The sequence below is a fragment of the Nyctereutes procyonoides genome, unplaced genomic scaffold (genome assembly GCF_905146905.1).
Source record: "Nyctereutes procyonoides isolate TBG_1078 unplaced genomic scaffold, NYPRO_anot_genome, whole genome shotgun sequence".
NCBI lineage: Eukaryota > Metazoa > Chordata > Mammalia > Carnivora > Canidae > Nyctereutes > Nyctereutes procyonoides.
In genome coordinates this window covers 56,711,347-56,732,797 of record NW_026575140.1, presented here as the reverse complement: position 1 = coordinate 56,732,797, position 21,451 = coordinate 56,711,347, and the positions used below count along the sequence as shown (strand labels likewise).

The 21,451-nt window shown below is 50.8% G+C and overlaps 1 protein-coding gene across 1 annotated transcript; it reads left to right on the top strand.

Annotated features, from left to right (window-relative positions):
* The first annotated feature begins 7,492 nt into the window (after nucleotides 1-7,492).
* Nucleotides 7,493-17,841, top strand: ALOX15B (arachidonate 15-lipoxygenase type B). The gene is made up of 14 exons (XM_055307175.1): nucleotides 7,493-7,651; nucleotides 7,732-7,954; nucleotides 8,133-8,214; nucleotides 11,259-11,381; nucleotides 11,659-11,762; nucleotides 13,230-13,402; nucleotides 13,613-13,759; nucleotides 13,849-14,052; nucleotides 15,042-15,128; nucleotides 15,240-15,409; nucleotides 15,600-15,721; nucleotides 15,799-15,899; nucleotides 15,980-16,150; nucleotides 16,564-17,841. The coding sequence occupies exons 1-14, from the start codon at nucleotides 7,505-7,507 to the stop codon at nucleotides 16,741-16,743; spliced, it is 2,034 nt and encodes a 677-aa protein (XP_055163150.1). The 5' UTR covers nucleotides 7,493-7,504; the 3' UTR covers nucleotides 16,744-17,841.
* The last annotated feature ends 3,610 nt before the right edge of the window (nucleotides 17,842-21,451 follow it).

Genomic DNA, 21,451 nt, shown 5'->3' with positions numbered 1-21,451 from the left:
GATAAAGGAGGAAAGACGATCCACTGGAAGAAAGACACTCTCTTCAATAAATGGTGCTGGGAAAATTGGACATCCACATGCAGAAGAATGAAACTGGACCACTCTCTTGCACCATACACAAAGATAAACTCAAAATAGATGAAAGATCTAAATGTGAGACAAGATTCCATCAAAATCCCAGAGGAGAACTCAGGCAACACCCTTTTTGAACTTGGCCACAGTAACCGGAGAAGGACAAACAGTGTATGTTCTCATTCATTTGGGGAATATGAATAATAGTGAAAGGGAATATAAGGGAAGGGAGAAGAAATGTGTGAGAAATATCAGAAAGGGAGACAGAACATAAAGACTTCTAACTCTGGGAAATGAACTAGGGGTGGTGGAAGGGGAGTAGGGCGGCGGGTGGGGGTGAATGGGTGACGGGCACGGAGGGGGACACTTGACGGGATGAGCACTGGGTGTTATTCTGTATGTTGGTAAATTGAACACCAATAAAAATTAATTTATAAAAAAAAAAAAGAAAAAAGAAAAAAAAAAAAAACAAGAGTCTTTCTTCCTCTCACTCAGCCCCCCCCCCCACTGCATGCACACACGCTGTCTCTTTAAAATAAATAAATAAAATCTTTTTAAAAAAAAAAGGACAATTTCAAAGACAGAAAATCCTAGGACTGATTCTTACTGGCCTAGACAAAACCACCTATTCAACCCTGAATCAATTCCCAAACTCTGCCCCAAACTGTTTGAGTAGAACTTGATCATGTGCCTGCCCTTGGAGCCAGAGGGTGAAGTCAGATCCACTGTATCCATTTGGAACTGAGAATGGGAAGGGGCTCTTCTCTACAGGGCAAGGGGCTTGTCTCCAGAAAAAAAGGGTACAGGTGCTGCCATCCACAAACTGTCCTTTATGCTCCCCGTGGGCCCTACAGTTTTCCCACCAAATCAAGAGTGACTGGAGAACAAGGACTTGTTCTGCTTATCTTTTCACTCCTGGCTCCAGTGCAGGGCCTAACACACAGAAGTTTGCAGACCCCTCCCAGCTAAAGACTTTGCCCATATCTCAGCAACAAAGTAAAATAACCAGAAAAGAGCTCCCTCATCATCCTCTTCCCAGACAACAGACCATCCTGCAACTGCATCCAACTAACCCCCATCTACAACAATAGAAGGTGTATCTCTCTGTTACGTTTTGCTGCCTAATCTTTCTCTTCCTCCTATTACCAACCCTTCACCTTTCCCTAGTGAAACCACCCATTCTCACATTCAGCTGTGTTCATTTGCATGTAGTTGTGTATAGTTGAGTGGGACTCACCTTGGGATACTCCTTTGGTTGACTTTTGGGTTCCATCCTCTTGGCCACATTGGTTGGTTTGGGGATCCTAGTGTAACCCATTTAGAGCAATGAAAAAGGATGAGGTGAAAAGACATTCAACAAATTTTTGGAAAAGGAAAAAGTCAGCCCTCTTTCATAGGTGCTACCTAAAGAAAAGTGCCTCTGTTCTCTTAGTTGGTGTGGTGTGAGGATGCAAGGTTTGGAACTGCCCCTGTCACCACCACACCATAGGGAACCAATGCTGCAGAAGGCAGAGAGGAGAGATGGAAAGGCAAGAAGTCTTAGTCTTATTTGGCGCGGCCATATGACAACCCCAAGGTGGAGGATGCACAAAACTGTCACCCTTGCCATGCCACAGTTCAGCACTGGGGCTAGCTACCTTCCTACCCTGAACCAAATCTGGGTTCTAGGAGAAAGGTAGACAGGAGAGTAGATGTTGGATGCGTAATTCATTGCGTCTGTTAAACACTTTACTTCTGGATACTTCAGTTCCGATCATCACCTCTATTGCTAAAGTCGATTTGAGTTGGGATTGTCTACTGCTCCAACCTGTAATGGTCCTGCTGGTTGCAACCATGAGAGGCCAGTGTCCCCATCTGGGCTCTGGGCCCTACTCTTTCACCTTCTCAGGATTTTACTTCTGAGATTAGCCCTTCCTTTGCATCAGTTTCTCTCCTCATTCTCAACAACTTAAACATGCTTTAGGGCAATCCTGGGATGAGTCCCGCATCGTGCTCCCCACAGGGAGCCTGCTTCTCCCTCTGCCTGTGTCTCTGCCTCTCTTTCTGTGTCTCTCATGAATAAATACATAAACATCTTAAAAAATTAAAAAAAATTAAAAAATCACCTGGGAATCTTTAAAAAAACAAAAACAAAACCGTGGGTCTAACACCCAGGCCCCAGAGAGAGACCCGAGCATTGCTTTTTTGAGTGCCCCTGGTAGTTCTAATGTGAAGCCGGGATTGAGAATCACTGTAAGAAGAATTGCTCATCTTGCAAGAATCTCTCCTTCGGTCTTATATGCCTTCTTATTGTCTCATGCCTCTGCTCACTTTCACAGCAAAACTTATTCAAAACTATTCTACCAGGCAGCCCCAGTGGCTCAGTGGTTTAGCGCTGCCTTTGGCCCAGGGTGTGACCCTGGAGACCGAGGATCAAGTCCCACGTCAAGCTCCCTGCAAGGAGCCTGCTTCTCCCTCTGCCTGTGTCTCTGCCTCTCTCTCTCTCTGTCTCTCATGAATAAATAAATAAAATCTTAAAAAAAAATAAAACTATTCTACCCTCGTTCATTCTTTCTTTCTTATTTTTTTAAAAAGATTTTATTTATTTATTCATGAGAGACAGAGAGAGAGAGAGAGAGAGAGAGAGAGAGAGAAGCACAGACACAGGCAGAGGGAGAAGCAGGCTCCAAGCAGGGAGCCTGATATGGGACTCCATCCTGGGTCTCCAGGATCAGGCCCTGGGCTGAAGGTGGCGCTAAACCGCTGAGCCACCTGGGCTGCGCCCTTTATTTATTTTTAAACAAAACAGAAATTTATTTCTCACAGTTATGGAGGCTGGGTACCCTTGCTGTTTCTAATTGCCTTCATTCGGTTCACTTCTTTTTATCATTTTGCAAGTTTAAAGAAACCAGTAAGACAAATGCAGAAAAAGAAAATAAAGATGAATGCAGACCTTTTACAAGGGCCCACATTTTTTTTTTTTTAAGATTTCCTCTATTTATTCATGAGAGACATAGAGACAGAGGCAGAGACCCAGGCAGAGGGAGAAGCAGGCTCCCTGCGGGGAGTCAGATGCGGGACTCAATCCTGGGGCCCCAGGATCACACCCTGAGTCGAAGGCAGATGCTCAACCACGGAGTCCCACCTAGGTGCCCCCAGGCCCACCACTTTTTGTTGAGGCTCTACCCCCACAAAAGTCCCCACAATCCAGAGAACATAACTGTTGCCTCTTTCAAGATATAGCCTGCTTAGGCAGAAGCACACAGCAAACAACAAAAGGTAATAGAAGGGGGCCTAGGAATGAGACTGGTGGGGGGAATTAGAGATGAAGAAATGCAACAAGTTGATCTTCAAAGTTATTCTGGATAAAACCAGGTGCAACACAAACTTTGACTTTTACCTCCTACCCAAGGTCCATTAAAATGGCAACAAAGGGATTTATTTATTTATGTTTTTTAAGGGTCTTGTGGTAGGTGAACTGTATTCAAAGATTCCTTCCTTTTCTGTCAAGAGTCCATTTCCCCTCCCACATCACTCTGAGCCCCTCGGTGATTTGCTGTGACCAATGGAATGTGTGGGCCCCGATGCTGTGTCAGCTCCTGTCTCAAGGCTTCAAAGCCTAGGGAATTAGAGCTTTGGGTTTCTCAGGGACCAGGCAATCTGTAACAAAGCTAGGCAGGATTTACTGAATGGTGAGAGGCCACGCGACAGAGGGAAAGACCCATCCAGCCCCCCAGCCGCTGACATGTGAGCACAGGCAATTTGGAAGCCCTAGCTGCAGGGTATCTCCCAAGCAAATGGGAGAGAGACCCCGTCTGATGCTAGGTGGAGTCTTGCCCAAACTGTAAAATCATCAGGAAATAAACAATTCTTCATATTTTTAACTATGATTCTGGCTGGTTGGTGATACAATAGATGACCTACATAGATGGAGGCCTATCCCACAAATATCAAAAACAAATCCCAGCATTAATAACCTCGGGGAAATGAAACATTGCAACCATGAAACACAAACAGGGCACTATTAGAGAATTTATGCATGGAACAACAACAACAAAAAAAAAAAAAACAGCTCTTGAAATGAAAACTATGATAGAATTTTTTTTTAAAAAAAAAACGCAATCGATTGGAAGAGGAAGTTGAGGAAATTGACCAAGGGCAACCAGAAGGAAACTAGGGAAGAAAATAAAAGAAATTGGAGAACCAGTGCAGGAGATCCAACATCTAAATCATCAGAGTCCAAGAACAAAACATTAGATGACATGAAGAGAAGAAAGTAATCATGAAAGAATCCCGTGGTGAAGGACATGAGCTTCAAGATTGAGAAGTCCTAGTAAGAGGCCTGAACAAAGAGGAAATGATGGCCGTGCGTCATCATGAAGTTACAGAGCCCAAGAGACAAAGGGAAGATCCTCAAAGCTTCTGGAGGGAACATCAGGTCATATGAAAACACCAGAAATCCAAATGGCTTTAGGCTTCTTTATAGCAACACTGCTTCCGTGAGGCAATGCTCTCCAGATTCGGAACCAGAATCACTTCCAAGTTATCATGCAGGTGTGCGGGTGGATTATGGGCGTTTCCAGACATGCGAGGTCTTGAAAGCTTCTCGTCCCTCCCCTGTACCCTTTGTGAAGCAGCTAGCTAGTGAAGAGTGTGCTCCATGGAAATGAAATAAGCCGAGAAAGAGGAAAGCCTGGGGTACAGGAGACGGGTGCACTAGTGGGGACGGAATCCCTGGGGTGGGGGGGAACGATGCCAGAGCTCACATGACAGCTAAGTAGGGAGCCAGAGGGCACCGCACTGCTGGTGACAGCCTGGGAGTATCTGATGTGCCCGAGCGTGCTTGGGGATCCAGATGACAGGTAAAGTTAATACAAGCATCTAGACAACTAGACAAATAATAACAAGTAGATAATTATTACCTAGAGAAGAGAGAAAGGGTTTTGTAGGCAAGAAAAAAATAACCCTATAGTTCACTATAAACCCCCCCTATGAAAAGCATCCACCTAGTCAAATCACATGACTACTGAGTGCTGGTTTGCTGCAGTCCTACTGAACTTCTATCTGAAGGTGAGGTGACATAGGTTTGCAGGTGTCATAGGAGCTAGGAGCGAGGCCAGCAATCCTCTCTTCCTAAAGCTGAAAACAAATCAAAACAAAACAAAAACAATAAATAAGTGATACTTGCGAGCTGTTTGAGATGTGGCAATCAATACCAAGAATACAAACTAAAAGAGAGGAAAGCTATTGTCTTTGATGAGAGGAAAACAGCAGGGGTGGGGCAGAGAACCCCTGTTGTCAGTGAGAAACTTCCAGAACTGTTTGTCTCTCTCTCTTTTTTTAAGGTTTTATTTATTCATTCATGAGAGACACACAGGGAGAGAGGCAAGGCAGAGGGAGAAGCAGGCTCCATGCTGGGAGCCCGACGCGTGATTCGATCCTGGGTCTCCATCCTGGGTCTCCATCCTGGGTCTCCATCCTGGGTCTCCAGGATCATGTCCTGGGCTGAAGGCAGCGCTAAACCACTGAGCCACCAGGGCTGCTCCTGTTTGTTTCTTTGAATTGCGTGCATCTATAGCTTTGATGAAAATTTTAGAATTTGAAAGAAAGAAGAAAAAGAGATGGGAAAGAAGGAAGGAAGTGGAGGAGGGAGGCAGGGAGAGAAGGAGGATGAAGATAGGAAGGAGCCAAATCATTCAGGAATTCAAAGCAGGGGCACACATCATCTGATGGGTATTTTTAAGCTTCAAGTAAGTTCCTTTACCCATCAGGGCTCTGATTCCTTCCTCTGCATCTCAAATGGTCGGATGACAGCTCCCGGAAGACTCTGCCAGCTCATCCGGGGCTGTGGGCCAGAACAGAGGCAAATATTGAAATCCTCTGGGGCAGGAGGTCTGAAGAAGAATCACCTTATTATGTCTCTTGAAAATGTACGTTCCCCACGTTCAATCTCTGGAGACAGCCTCCCTGGTGTGAGGTAGGCAGGCTTGGGGAGGCATTTTTAACTAGCACCCGTGGTCCTGTTATCTATGTTGTGATGCAAATGGTCTACTTGGCACGCCTTGAACACAAGAGTGCTCTAGGCCAGAGCCTAGGAGGTGTGGGGTCACAGTGAATCACAAGTCATTTTTTTTTTTTTGTGTTGTTTTTTTTTTTTTATTTTATAAATTAATTTTTATTGGTGTTCAATTTACCAACATACAGAATAAGTCATTACACTAGGGAGAGACTGCCAATACCTTGTGAATGTCTTTCCCTAAAACAAGGAACAAACTACTGGCAAACAGAATCCACCTAGAGTTGAGTAACTCTGTTCTCACAGGACTTGTGTCTACTGGGACCCTCTCTATGGCAACTGAAACTGATTGTTTTTTCTTTTTTAAGATTTTACTTATTTGTTTGAGAGACACACACACAGAGCACAGCACAGGCTGGGGAGAAGGGGAGCAGGAAGGGCAGAGGGAGAAAAAGAAGCAGACTTCCCGCTGAGCAGGGAGCCCCAGGTGGGGCTCTATCCCAGGACCCTGAGATCATGACCTGGGTTGAAGGCAGATGCTTAACCCCCAGAGCCCCTCAGGCACTACTGAAGCTGATTTTCAATTTACAGTAGTGACACAAAGTCTCCTTTAAAATAGATTCATTTAGGGACACCTGGGTGGCTACGTGTCTCTCCCTCTCTGTTTCTCATGAATAAATAAATAAAATCTTTAAATAAAATAAAAAATTCATTTAAATGTATAAAAGGGAAAAGGAAGCCGAAAGTAACAAACAAAGGGAATCCAGTGAGGTATTATTTTAGGGTGGGAAAACAGTAAAGCATTCCTACTTTTCCTTAGCCTCACTGTGCACCCTGGCACATGCACATGTACAATATTGACTTATACCACAAGAGTGACCTACAAATAAAAAAAAATTTTAATATATTAGAGAAGTGTAGTTCTTGCATATAGTTTACATGATAAATGGGAAACCTGGCCTGACAAAGGATCATAATGCAAAATAGATAGTTTGGGTAAAGAACATTAATAGACGGGACGCCTGGGTGGCTCCGTGGTTGAGCATTTGCCTTTGGCTCAGGGCCTAATCCCAGGATCTGGGATCGAGTTTCACGTCGGGCTCCCCGCAGGGAGCCTGCTTCTCCCTCTGCCTGTGTGTGTGTGTGTGTGTGTGTGTGTGTGTGTCTCTCATGAATAAGTAGATAAATCTTAAAAAAAAAAAAAAAAAAGTCCCCAAACCTCAGGACCCCCGATCCTGCTCGACCCTGCACGCTGAGCATCCCTCCCTCCCAGCCCCGCCCCTCTCTGTCCCGGGGCCGCCCCGCGTTCGCTCGCGGGGCTCGGGGGCACTCGCAGCGGGTGACCGGGGCAGGGCGGGGCAGGGCGTGTCCCCGGCTGAGCCGCCAGCTTTAAAGCGGTCAGCAGCCGCAGGAGACAGCCAGACTTGGGCTGGAACTATGGCCGAGTTCAGCGTGACAGTGTCCACTGGGGAGGCCATCGGGGCCGGCACGTGGAACAAAATAGCCGTCAGCTTCGTGGGGACCCGGGGAGAGACGCCCCCCCTGCGCCTGGACCATCCGGGCAAGGAGTTCAGCGCGGGCGCTGTGAGTGCACCGCGGCGCGGGGTGGAGGCGGAGGAGGGAGCAGGGGCCGCCCCCTCCGACCCTAAATCTCTCCCCTCCAGGTGGAGGACTTCCAGGTGGCGTCCCCCCAGGACGTGGGCCCGCTGCTGCTGCTGCGCGTGCACAAGGCGCCCCAGCTGCTGTCCGCCCCGGTCGGGCCGGTGGCCCGGGACGCCTGGTTCTGCCGCTGGTTCCAGCTCACGCCGCCCCAGGGCGCCCCCTTGCGCTTCCCCTGCTACCAGTGGCTGGAGGGCGCGGGGAGCCTGGCGCTGCGCGCGGGGGCCGGTGAGCGGGTCGCGGGAGAGGAGAGGCCCGCGGGTGTGGCCCCCAGGGACCGGGAGGGGGCAGCCCTGTGTGGGAGCAGGGATGCTGGTAGGACCGGGGGCGAGGGGCGGAGCATCTGGGGCCGGAGGGGGCGGGGCGGGGGTCCCTGCCCCCCTGACCCTCTCCTGTGCTCTCACAGCCAAAGTCCCCTGGGCGGACGACCACCCCACCCTGCAGCAACAGCGCCAGGACGAGCTGAAGGCCAGGCAGGACTCGTACCAGTGAGGAGCGGGCCACTGGGGGCGGGGGGGGGGGCGCTGGCCTCCGAGGGATGTGGGCAGCCTGGCCTGGGCTGCCCTGGGAGACACCGACTCAAGTCCTGGCCAGTGGTCCTCTTCTAAGACAACAGCATCCGGGAGCTTGTTAGAAATGCAAATTCACTGACACCCTCAGGCCTACTGAATCACATCCTGAGGGTGGGGGCAGCAGAACGGCTTTAGCCTTCGGGAAGACTCTGCCAGAGTGTGAAAACCGGTGCTGGGAATGCCTGGGGCTTTTTCTTACATCAGCTCGTTTTATCCTCCTGGAAATCGGGCAGAACCAGAAATCCACCACGCCAAAGCCCAGGAAACTCACCCTCCAGGGCAGGTGGGAGGAGGGCTCTTCCTCTGCTCTAGGCTCAGCTCCTTAGAGGCTGCCATGGTGGTGCAGGGTGGCTGCAGGGGAGTTGGGGCTTGGGGGGAAGGCTCCTGAGAGGCAGGGGGCCAGGGACCACCTGTGCTCAAGTGCAGGTTTTCAAAAGGTTGTGGTCTGGTTCACTCAGCCGCTGCCTGAAGCCTTTAGCTCCAGGTCTCTGGGGGGGTCCAGTAGCTGCTGGCTCATTTGGTTCCTGATGATTCCACATGTGTTGTGAATTCTGTCCCCAAAGAAACCACTGCACCCAAACAGCCTGCCCTAGCCCCATATCTGCGAGAGAACAGATATGTCTGTAATGTGGCCTTTCTTCCTTTCCTATCAAAACGAAGACCTGGGGCGTCTGGGTAGCTCAGTCGGTTAAGCTTTGTCTGCCTTTGGCTCAGGTCATGATCCTGGGGATCATCAGGGCTTCTGCTTCTCTCTTTGCCCCTCACCCTGCTGGTTCTATCTCTGCCTCTCTCTCAAATAAATGGATAAGATCTTTAAAAAAAAAAAAAAAAAGACCCAAGGGTTCAGAGACCTAGAGCTAGACTAGGCCCTGCCGAAAGGAGGCATCATTTAACTTTTTAAATCCTTATTTCCTTCTGCAAAAGAAGCTAAGATTACCAATCTGATCTGTGTTAGGCCCACCCACTCCACACCTGCTAAATCAGAACCTGCATTTTCCCAGAATCTCTGGGTGAATGGGTTTGTACCTTCACATTTGAGAAGCCAGGTTGGGCCACCGCCTAGGACAAGGTACTGTAGCTGCAACTTGTTCTTTAAAGTTGAAAGTTCAAACCCAAAGGCAATGACTGAATGAATAAGAGAACTCACCAGGGGTGGGGAGCAGAGGGGCGGGGCTCAGTTTTGCTGGGACTTGATTTCTACCACCAAACCGAAAGTCTTCAGGCTGTATTGCTTGCTTGAGAAAGATGCCTTAGGCCTTGGGCAGAGCAAATTTCCAGGCTCCCCCAAGCTATGGAAGTCAAAGTGTCTCTCCGTGGGATGCTGCCGAAGGCTACTGAAGCCTTCTGAACTCCTTGCTTCAAGACAGCCTCCGTCTTTGAGATGCATCTGTGTAAGTCAGGGATCTTTGGTTGTAAGGAGAAAATAGATCCCCAATCAGACCGGAGGGGGGCTCTCAGAAGTACTGGAAGCATAGCCGGATCTCACAGGCCAGAAACCAAGCTGATTCTGTCTCTGGGGGCCTAGATGCTTCTCTCTCTTGCTTCATGTTTCTCTCTCTCTCCCTCTCTCTCTCTCTCTCTCTGTAGAACAGCTTTCTTTGGATCCCAGTCCGCATAGTGGAAAGTGGCCATCACTAACAAACCTTATGTTTACATGTGGTAGTCTAGAAATCCAGACTGAGACCCTCATTGGCTCAGCCCTATTTAAAAAAAAAAAAAATTCAACCAAGTACATTTGAAGATCAAGTTGGCTTTATTCAATGATTCACAAATTAGGCAGCATCCCATGAAGCAGAAAAGAAGGAGTTCTGAAGGGGTGCCTGGGTGGCTTAGTGGTTGAGCATCTGCCTTTGGCTCAGGGCGTGGTCTGGGGGTTCTGGGATCAAGTCCTGCATCGGGCTCCCTGCAGGGACCCCTGCAGGCTCCTCTGCCTTCTTCTCCCTCTGCCTCTTTCTGTGTGTCTCTCATGAGTAAATAAATAAAATATTTTTATTTTTTTTAATTTATTTATGATAGTCAGAGAGAGAGAGGCAGAGACACAGGCAGAGGGAGAAGCAGGCTCCATGCACCGGGAGCCTGACGTGGGACTCGATCCCGGGTCTCCAGGATCGCACCCTGGGCCAAAGGCAGGTGCCAAACCGCTGCGCCACCCAGGGATCCCAATAAAATATTTTTAAAAATAAAATAAGGACTTCTGAAGAGCCCTACAAAATAGTGGCCTTTTATAGGCAGATGGAGGCAGCAAAAGGAAGTTTCCAGCAAAAAGCAGAGAGTTTCAGGCAAGGTCACCTTCCTGTGGGGTAAGGTGGGGAATCTGTTAGATTACCTCACTGGTGATGACCCAATAATTCTAGATTGACTGATGTTAAGGGTCACATTCCTGGGAGAGGCTGAACTTGCAAATAGGTTAGATATTAAATCTTGGTTTGTGGATGTGGGCTTAGCACAAGTCCATTTTGGACTCGATGTCTCTTTTTCTCTTTTTTTTCTTTAATTTTATTTGTTTATTTGACAAAGAGAGAACACAAGCAGGGGGCACAGGAGAGGGGGAAGCAGGCTCCACGCTGAGCAGAGAGCCCAATGTGGGGACTCGATCCCAGAATCCTGGGATCATGACCTGAGCCAAAAGCAGATGCCTAACCAACTGAGCCACTCAGGCACCCCCTCGATGTCTCTTTTTCAACAGCCCCAATCTCTGATTCCCCAGAAGAGATTTTGATTGGCCTCGTTCTGGTTAGGTGCCCAGCCCTGGATCTGTCACCTATGCTCAGGAGAGAAGTCTCACTGTGGGAACGTGGCAGCTCCCCTCTCAGCTTTGTAGGTGCCTGGCAAAGGCAGAGCTCGAGAATACTCTTGCTTGCAGAAGGTGGCTGGCTGTGACGAGGGCCTCCCTCTGCCCTTGCCCTAGTCAGTGGGCTCCTGAGTCTTCTTGTTGACCACCTTCCTGCTCCTCTCTCCAGCTGGAAGACATACAGCCTGGGCTGGCCTCACTGCCTGGATGAGAAGTCTGTGAAAGATCTGGATCTCAACATCAAATACTCTGTAATGAAGAATTCCTGCTTCTACCTGAAAGTCAGCTCCGCGTAAGGATGCCCGCTCCCTCCCGACCCTGGGCCTCAGATGCCCTAGAACTCCTGCCTTCTGCCCTCTCGCACCATCAAGGATCTGGGTCACACAGCCCTACCCAGGGCACAGCCTCTGCCCACCACCGATTCCCACAGGACAATGATTATCTCAGGGACAGTGGCTACTTCAGGATCTGGGGGCTGCTTCAAGAACCTAGGAAGGATAAGGCTAGCTGACAGGGGAGGGTCTCCCAGGGCCTCTTGCCCCCTCCCCACCCTTCGTATTCTCTGGCAGGATTACGGAGCTGAAACTCAAGGGGCTGCTGGACCGCAAGGGGCCCTGGAAGAGTCTGAATGAGATGAAAAGGATGTTCAACTTCCGGAAGACCCCAGCCGCTGGTGAGGAACCCGGGCTGGGGATCCTGACTTCTTCCCTGAGATGTTAGCTCTCATAGTTGTCCGGAGCCTCAGAAAACCAAGCACTGATTCACAGTGTGACCCTGGGCAGGCCCCTGTCCCTCGCTCAGCCTTACTTCCTCCACATATAGAGGAGAGGGTGTAGACTGGGTGCATTCCTAACCTTCTAATGCTTCTTAATCCAACAGACATTGGTGGGGCAGCTGCCCATCAGACACTGGGTTAGGGGCTGTGGACAGTCTTTGTCCCTATAGGGCTCACAGCCAAGCAGGTGAGTGGATGTTAGGCTCAAAATCAAAATAATGAGTTTCACTTTTTTTTTTAAGATTTTATTTATTTATTCATGAGACACAGAGAGAGAGGCAGAGACACAAGCAGAGGGAGAAGCAAGCTCCCTGCGGGGAGCCCAATGCAGGACTCGATCCCAGAACCCTGGGGTCACACCCTGAGCCAAAGGCAGACGCTCAACCACTGAGCCACCCAGGTGCCCCGAGTTTCACCTATGAAACCTGTTCAATGGCCCCAGTGAGAGTACAGCAAGGGGGGACCTGCCTAGTCTGGGCAGTGATGGAGGGGGGCATGCGGTTCCAGAAAGCTCTCCCAAGGAGGCGACTTCTGTGCCGAGACCTGAAAGTCGGACAGTACCAAGAAAGAGCAGATAGTGAATGTGAAGGCTCCGAAGATGGAAGGACCAGAGGCCTTTGGGGGGCGGGGGGTAAGGTGGTAGGGAGAAAGTCCTCTGCTTTGGCCAGAGGGAGGGAAAAAAAGAGACAGAGGGGAGGAGGTGCATGGGACCCAGGGGCGCAGGGCTGTGTAGACCAGGATGGGAATTCTGGCTTTTCCCAGGTGCAGTGGGAAGCTTTGGCTGGCTGCCAGCGAAGGGCTGATGTGGCCATATGTGCCCTGTGGGTGGCAGGTCGTTAGCAGATGTGACTGGCAGCAGGAGGAGCTGTTACAAGGCCCTGGCCTCAGTCAATAGGGGATGGTGGCCTCAGCAGGGCAGTGACAGCAGAGACGGAGTGGACAGCTGGGGCCAGAGCACCTCAGGACGGAGCATCAGTGGGACCCGAGGGGGAGAGGAGGAGAGGGAGCTCATGCAAAGGGTCCCCAGCTGTGCCGTGGCCACAGCTGGATGGAGGTGCCCATCCTCAGATGCCAGGTGACGAGTGAGGTGGGGCCAGAGCCGCAGCCCAGTCTGTCTGACATGGTGCATTTGAGGCTGCTGAATCCTGGGCTTGGGGTGTCAGGGAGACGGCAGGACAGGTGGGCAGGGGACTGGGCCTTGCTGCTTTGGTGAAAGGCAGTGACTGAAGCCCAGGCTGAGAAAGGTATAGAGTGAAAAGCAGAGGGAGCCCGGGACGGACCCGGAGCAACTCCACCCTGAAGCTCCCAGAGGGGGCTTCCAGGCTGACGTGACCTGGCCCCCATCCCCCGCTGCCCTTGCCCCAGAGTACACGTTGGAACACTGGCAGGAGGACACCTTCTTCGCCTCCCAGTTCCTGAATGGCCTCAACCCTGTCCTGATCCGCCGCTGTGGCCACCTCCCAGAGAACTTCCCTGTCACTGATGACATGGTGGCCCCGGTGCTGGGCCCCAGGACCAGTCTGCAGGCCGAGCTGGAGGTGAGGGACTGGGGATCCAGGCTCTGCACACTGCCGTCCCAGTGCCTCTGGCCCATCCCCTCCTGGAGAGGGCCCTAAGGACCTGCCGCGTGCCAAGGGCACCCTCTCCCAGGCACACTCCTCTCCCTGCCCTGAGTCCTCTCCCCGCCCCACCCCTGCCTCCCTTAGAAAGCCAGATGGCAGCCCCTGCTCCCCTGCTCTGTCCTGCAGAGGGGCTCCCTGTTCCTGGTGGATCATGGCATCCTCTCCGGCGTCCGCACCAATCTCATTAACGGGCAGCCTCAGTTCTCCGCAGCCCCGATGACCCTGCTGTACCAGAGCCCCGGGGGAGGGCCACTGCTGCCCCTTGCCATCCAGGTCAGCAGCAGGGCAGGGGGACGGAGGAGTTTGGCCGAGGGGTTGGCAGACACCCGCGGCCACCTCTCCCTGACCTGCTCCTCCTATAGCTCAGCCAAACTCCAGGACCCGCCAGCCCCATCTTCCTGCCCAGTGACAACAAGTGGGACTGGCTGCTGGCCAAGACATGGGTGCGCAATGCCGAATTCTCGGTCCATGAGGCTGTCACGCACCTGTTGCATGCGCACCTGCTGCCAGAGGTTTTCACCATGGCTACACTGCGCCAGCTGCCCCACTGCCACCCACTCTTCAAGGTCAGTGGTTCAGCAGGGTGGCCTGGATCGTGGCCCTGCACCTCGGGGTACTCTGCGGCCTGTCCCCATACGGCCCTATCCTTCCAGGCTGGGGTGCAGGGCTCCCATCCTGCTTCAGCAGCCTCTCCCTGTATGACTGCTCCCCCCACCCCAACCCTGGGAACCTGCTTTCCCACAGGCCTTGAGTCTGGGTGAGGTGAACGGGGACTGGGGTGAGGGAGGAGACTGCATGTGACTTCTTGGGGCAGAGCAGACCAGCAGGCAGCCGCCATCCGCAAGCCTAGTTCTTATGAGAGCTCTGGGGCTTGCAGATGTCAGGGTGTGCACACGGCTCCGAGAGACCAGCAGGTCTCTTGTGGATGGCAGCAGGGAGATGGAGCCCTCGGAGGGAGACCTATGTCTATAAAGTGGTTCTGTAGGTTCCTTGGCTCTGCTAAGCCTTCAGATGGCCCCGATTCCTTTCCCCCAGGGACCTGGGGCCTCTCTTCTTCAAAGGGCAGCAATTCCCCCGTGCGGAGTCCACGGCATGTTGGATTCACTGATTCTTACTTAGACAGTGTCCTGGGTCCCAGACGCAGGCCTTTCTCTATCCCCTTCGGTCCAGACTGATTCTTTCTGACAATCTGCAGCTTCTAGCGCCTGGTGGTCTGGGGGAATGGCTCCATTTTGCTCCACAGGCCCTGCTTTTCATGGTGCCTTGGTGAATCATAGAATGCTAGAGCTGGGGGCTTGTCGTGCTCCTCCAGATCAGCCCCTCATTTGTCCAGAGATGGGAAGGTGGTGCCAGGCCCGGGTCCCAGTACAAGGTGCTGGTGGCACGCAGCCCCCAGCACTAGGTCTGGAGCCCCAATCCCTCTCCCAAGCTGGCCCTCTTGTCCCCGTCATCTCTTTCTATGGGTGATTTCTAAAACCTGGTGCCTCCAGGCGGGGAGGTCTGGGACTGGGGAGACTCAGGCCTCACCCATCTCTGTCTTCTCTGACCCTTCTAGCTGTTGATCCCACACACTCGGTATACCTTGCACATCAACACTCTGGCCCGTGAGCTGCTCATCGCCCCGGGGCAGGTGGTGGACAGGGTAAGCTCAGCCTCTGGGAGGCCGGAAGGGGGTGGTGGGACACTCCCTGTCTCTCCCACCAATGCTACTTCTGGGGCTGGGGCTCGGGCACCCAGGAGTACTGTCTTCCAGTCCACAGGCATTGGCATTGGAGGCTTCTCTGAGCTGATACAGAGGAACATGGAGCAGCTAAACTATTCCGTCTTGTGTCTGCCTGAGGATATCCAGGCCCGTGGAGTCAAAGACATCCCGAACTACTACTACCGGGATGATGGGCTGAAGATCTGGGGTGCAGTGGAGAGGTGAGGTGGCCGTCCTCAGAGAGCTGGGGGGTCGGGGAGGTAAGAAGATGGGGGAGGAGCAGGGGGTTGGTGGGGGCGGCGCCAGGGAGGCTCGGGGCAAGAAGGAGGGCTGGACATTGACACTGAGCAGCGCTGCTCCTCAGAGAGGGTCAGGGTCCAAAGTCGGGACTGAACCCAGTGCCCCTTGCAGCTTTGTCTCCGAGATAATCAACATCTACTACCTGAGTGATGCATCCGTGTGTGAGGACGGTGAACTCCAGGCCTGGGTGTGGGAGATCTTCTCCGAGGGCTTCCTGGGCAGGGAGAGCTCAGGTATGGGGACCTCAGGCCCCTGCAGCATTGGTCCTGGGGACTTGGCCACCACATGCCCAGCCCCCCTCTGCCCGCAGGTATGCCCTCCTCACTGGAGACCCGGGAAGCCCTGGTGCAGTATGTCACCATGGTGATTTTCAACTGCTCAGCCAAGCACTATGCCGTCAGTGCGGGGCAGGTGAGAGGGCTCGGTGCCAGGGTGGCGGGATGGAGATGGGGTGGGCTCCAAGGACTCAACGTGGCCTTCTCGGCCTACAGTTTGACTCCTGTGTCTGGATGCCCAACCTGCCCGCCAGCATGCAGCTGCCACCCCCCACCTCTAAAGGCCAGACAAGGCCAGAGGGGTTTCTAGCTACCCTCCCGCCGGTCAATGCCACATGTGACATTATTGTGGCCCTCTGGTTGCTGAGCAAGGAGCCTGGAGACCAAGTGAGTATGGGGGCTGGGGGCCGAGCCGGGCCAGCTCTGGGATGTGCAAGGGGTTGTTGTTTCCCTTCTCTGGACCAGACCCAACACTGCCATCAATTGATGGACCTGGGTCCCTTCACCTCACTGAGCTTTCCCAGGGGGACACATGAGCATTGGGCATATTGCAAGGAGGGTCAAATTATCAAATGAGGTGATGCAACATCACCCTAGCTGCAAGGTGATTGTGCTGGGGGGTGGGGATGCCCCCTTTAAGACTCTGAGTTGAGCTTAGTCTCCAAGAGCTGCCTGCAGGGATCTTCACCATCTAGAGGGAGGGGCACGAATGAGGCTCAGTGGGGTCTGCTTCCAGGAGGGTGAAGGTGAGTCACACCTGTTGAGTGTCCCCTTCACTCAGCCTTGTGGTTGGTTCCCAGAGGCCCCTGGGCACCTACCCAGAGGAGCACTTCACAGAGGAGGCTCCCCAGCAGAGCATCGCGACCTTCCAGAGCCGCCTGAACCAGATCTCAAAGGAGATCCGGGAGCGGAACCAGGAGCTGGCACTGCCCTACACCTACCTGGACCCTCCGCTCATTGAAAACAGTGTGTCCATCTAACTCCCCTGAAGAATGAGGTGCTCTGAGGCCTCCCTTTGACCCATCAATCCAGGCCACCCAGACCAAAGGACTCCCCCAGAAAACCTGTGCCCCATATGCCTCACCTGGGGCAACCAAGCCACCTGTAACTCACCCCACACACACAACACAACAACAGAAACAAAACAGAAACAAAAGGTCCCAGAGAACAGGACTTTCATGAGACAGTACCTTTTGAAGAACCCAAACTTCCAAGTGCCTGAACACCCACAGTTCCCTTAAAGGGTTTTATAACTTTGTTTTGCTTTGCATTTTTGCCTTACATTACGATGCGAGGGGGATGTAATCCTACCCCTGATCCCACTTACCACAGCTGAGTGGACCTAATGGCCACCTCACCTCCTACAGGCTGCCCAGCAGCACAAGGGGTGACAGGTGGAAAAATCGCCCAAGCTGTTGATAGTGACCTATGGCCCCAGCTAGAAAATGAACAACCCACAAAGAAGGGGCCACCAGAAGCAGGGCAGGAGAAGGACGACTTTCTGGGACACACAGGCTGTACCCACATATGCTTTCTTAAAAACTTGCTCCAAAGTTGGACAAAAGGCACCTGGGTGGCTCAGTCAGTTGGGCATCTGCCTTCAGCTCAGGTCATGATCCTGGGGTCCTGCGATTGAGCCCCCAAGTCAGGCTCCCTTCTGAGCGGGGAATCTGTTTCTGCCTCTGCCCTTCCCCCTGCCTGTGCTCTCTCTCCCTTCCCCCATTCAAATAAATAAATACATGTTTTTTTAAAAAAGAAAAGAAAATAGCATACCATTAATCACATACTGCCTTCCAGATTCAACCCTCAGCAGTGGAATGTCAACACTTCATACACATTCTTTCATTCTGTTTTTCTTTTTTCTCGGTCCAAATCAAGAAGTGTCCATTGAGGCCAAAATGGGTCCCCTTGAATTCACCTAATGACTTCCATCTCTTCCATAAAACAATGTAGACAGAAAGCAATATGTGTTCGAATCATTGCACACACATAACCATTAAGATAGAGTGATGCCCCAGAAAGTGCCAGCAGGCAACTCCTGAACTGTCCCTTCTCTGTCAAGATTGTGTGCCACAAACGAGTCAGAGACATAGAGCTGTTAGACTCCTTGTTTTCAAGCAATAGAAAACAATTCGTCATAACTTAAGTGATTAGATCAATAAAAATGGAAGAGAAACTGAGTATCTGAAGGGATTAAAAAAAGCATTAAGCAGGGTCCTCAGGAAGGACTGGAAACCCAGCGGGCTCTGGGCATAGGACCCCATACATCCGCCTCAGATGCCACCATCAAAATGATCATGCTCCTATCACTTTTTTGTCTTTGAATTATTTGCCTCAATTTGCAAATTCCACAAAGAAGAGTCTGACAACTTGCAGTGGCAGAAACTAGGAGTTGCTATGGCAGAAAGTTGGTGCTCACTCAATATTTCAGGTTGGGGCCATATGACCGATGCTGGCCAATGGATTATGGAGGAAGCAACATATGTCACTTCCACCACAAGGCAGTTAAGAGCTGGCGTGCCTCCCCCATCCTTCCTTCACCTATGAGCCTACCTTGGTGGAATGTTCCAGAAGACATGAGCCCCCATCCTCCCCTTTACCACTACACCACAAGCTCATGAAGATAGGGTTCATAACTGCCCACCACAGCACCTGGCATACAGCAGGTGCTCAGTGAGTAGGTGTTGAATGGAGGACTTAATACACAAATCGTTCCTCAAAGCCTTCTGGGGGCCCTTTCCATTTACCTGTGTGTCTCCCCAACTGGACCATGAGTGTCTTGAAGGCAGGAGCTGGGACTCATTCAGTATATATTCCTGGTGCTCAGTGCTGTGCTGACACATGAAAGATAATCTAACAAAGGTTTGTTTGATGTGGATAAAAGGAAGAATGATAGAATGTATGTATGTGTGGGGACACCTGGGTGGCTCAGTGGTTTAGTGCTGCCTGCCTTTGGCTCAGGTCATGATTCGGGGTCCTGGGATTGAGTCCCACATTGGGCTCCCTGCAGGGAGCCTGCTTATCCCTCTGCTTATGTCTCTGCCTCTCTTTCTCTGTCTCTATGAATTAATAAAATCTTTTTTTTTAAAAAAAGGAATATATGTATGTGTGGATGGATGGATGGATGGATGGGCAGATAGATGGATTAACTACAGAGTTGGAAGGCAATCGTGCTCCAGTCAGTAAGCCAGTATTTGCTTAGTGTATGTTTTTTGGGAGCAACTAACATCTCCTGGAGAAACTAAGGCAGCTCAGCAGTAGAAATCTAAATAGTCAGTCTCCAGTCCTCCTTGGAGAAGCCACCACCACGTCCACTGCCCAGGCCTCTGACTCTCTTTCTCTCTGTTTCTATCTCTCCTCTGTCTCTCACTACACACACCCTTAGTCCTTGGACTCTTGGCTGACAACCCATAAGAAGAGAAGGTTGTTACAGGTAACATTCACCTCTAGAAGAGATCTAGTTCAGAATGGTGGTCGTCTTGACCTAGGATGGTGACTTCCTCATGGACAATTAGGCATTGGGCATCCAGGTCCCCAAGTCATGCTATGGAGACTCCCATTCCAGTTGGGCTTGCCAGCCAGAGAGAGAGGAACAGCTCCCTCTTTACCACCCCAATGACTCCAGCCTTTCAGTTCAGGAATGAGGGAGTGTAAGGCACATGGCCCTAAAAGTGGAGTGGAAGCCCAGCTTACCCCTGCCACTCCCTGCCCAGTGTTCCAGGACTAGATGGAATGAGTCACCAGAGAAGGAGGGGGACAAAGGTTTGGGTAGGTGGCAGAAAAAGAGGTAGAAACAGAGATGCAAGGCTCTAAGACAGTAGCACAGAATGGGTTAATGAAATAACGCAGAGCCAGGGTGCTGCCAGGCATAAAATTGCAGGCAAATAACAAAGAGGGAAAACTATATACAAACAGGAGCAAATATCTAAAATATATAAACAGCTTGTACAAATCAGTAACTCCCCGGAAAAGAGGGCACAAATTTTACAAGACATTCTTAAAAGACAGTCCATAAAATAAACCTAAATGTCTAACCAACCTGTGAAAAGATATTTAATCTCACTGATCATTAAGAAAATATATTCAGGGACACCTAAGTGGCTCAGTGGTTGAACGTCTGCCTTTGGTTCAGTTGGTGATCCCGGGGTCCTTTTTTTTTTTTAATTTTTTTTTATTTATAGAGATGCAGAGAGAGAGAGAGGCAGACACACAGGCTGAAGGAGAAACAAGCTCCATGCAGAGAGCCTGACATGGGACTCGTTCCAGGGTCTCCAGGATCACACTGTGGGCTGCAGGCGGCGCTAAACCGCTGTACCACTGGGGCTGCCCCCCGGGGGGGGGGGGGTCCTTTGATCAAGTCCCACATGTCTCTGCCTCTCTCTTTGTGTGTCTCATGAATAAATAAATAAAATCTTTTTTAAAAAATCTAAAAGAAAAAAGTTTAACCCAACAAACCACCTATAAAGAGGAGTCTTACTGAAAATTCCCACATTTGCATAAATAAATGTTTACAACACTGTTCTTATTTATTTATTTATTTGAAATATTTTATTTATTTATTCCCAGGACCCCAGGATCATGCCCTGAGCCGAAGGCAGATGCTCAACCACTGAGCCACCCAGGTGCCCTGGTGGCTCAGCGGTTTAGCGCTGCCTTCAGCCCAGGGTGTGATCCTGGAGACCCGGGATGGAGTTTGACGTGGGGCTCCCTGCATGGAGCCTGCTTCTCCCTCTGCCTGTGTCTCTGCCTCTCTGCATGCCTGCCTGCCTCTGTGTGTGTGTGTGTGTGTGTGTGTGTGTGTGTCTGTCTTGAATAAATAAATAAAATCTTTAAAAAAAAAGATTTTACCCATTTATTTTAGAAAGAGTGCACATGAGTTGGGGGAGGGGCAGAGGGCAAGGGGCTGAAGGGGAGGGCCGTGGGGGAGGGAGAAAGAGAATCTCAAGTGGACTTTGCACTGAGCAGAGGAGCCTGACTCAGGGCTCTTGATCCCATGATGCTGAGATCATGACCTGAGTTGAAACCAAGAGTCAGATGCTTAACCAACTGAGCCACCCAGGCGCCCCTGCAATGGTGTTCTATGCTGTATTATGTATAATAGGAAAAGTACTTTTAAAAAGCCAAGTGTCCCTTGGAAGAAAGTGTTCAACTAGGAAAAATAACATAGCTCATAATAGGGTCAACCCATAAACGGCGACATAGGGAAAACATTCATGATGTATTAACATAGGTGGAAAACAAGTCATACAACAATAAGCATGGTGTGATACCTTTTACGGTCTAAAAAAAAATCTGATTTTGTTAATAAATACCAATGCCTGGGAGGAAGTCTGGAAAGATGCAAACCCACCTGCTGGGTGAAGAAGAGAAGAGATTGCACAGCAGGACCAGGTGAGGAGTCAGGGCATGGGGACTTTCCATTGAGAGAGAGAAGAAACCCAGAAGAGATCTATGTGATTGCCTGCTGTGCTCACAGGGAATAGCCTTGTTAAGAAAAATTACCCAGCACTGGAGTGGGGATATGGGGGAAATAGGTGATGGGATGAGGGAGTGCGTTTGTCATGAGGTGCATCAGGGGATGGATGGAAGTGTCGAATCACTATATAGTACGTCTGGAACTCATATTACACTGTATGTTAAGTAACTGGAATTTAAATAAAAACCTATTTAAAAAAAAAAAGAAAGAGA

Coding starts and splice junctions, on each gene's coding strand:
- ALOX15B (XM_055307175.1), top strand. CDS start 7,505: ATGGCCGAGTTCAGCGTGACAGTGTCCACTGGGGAGGCCATCGGGGCC. Junction 11,763..13,229: donor CCGGAAGACCCCAGCCGCTG/GTGAGGAACCCG, acceptor CCCTTGCCCCAG/AGTACACGTTGGAACACTGG. Junction 15,129..15,239: donor CGGGGCAGGTGGTGGACAGG/GTAAGCTCAGCC, acceptor ACTGTCTTCCAG/TCCACAGGCATTGGCATTGG.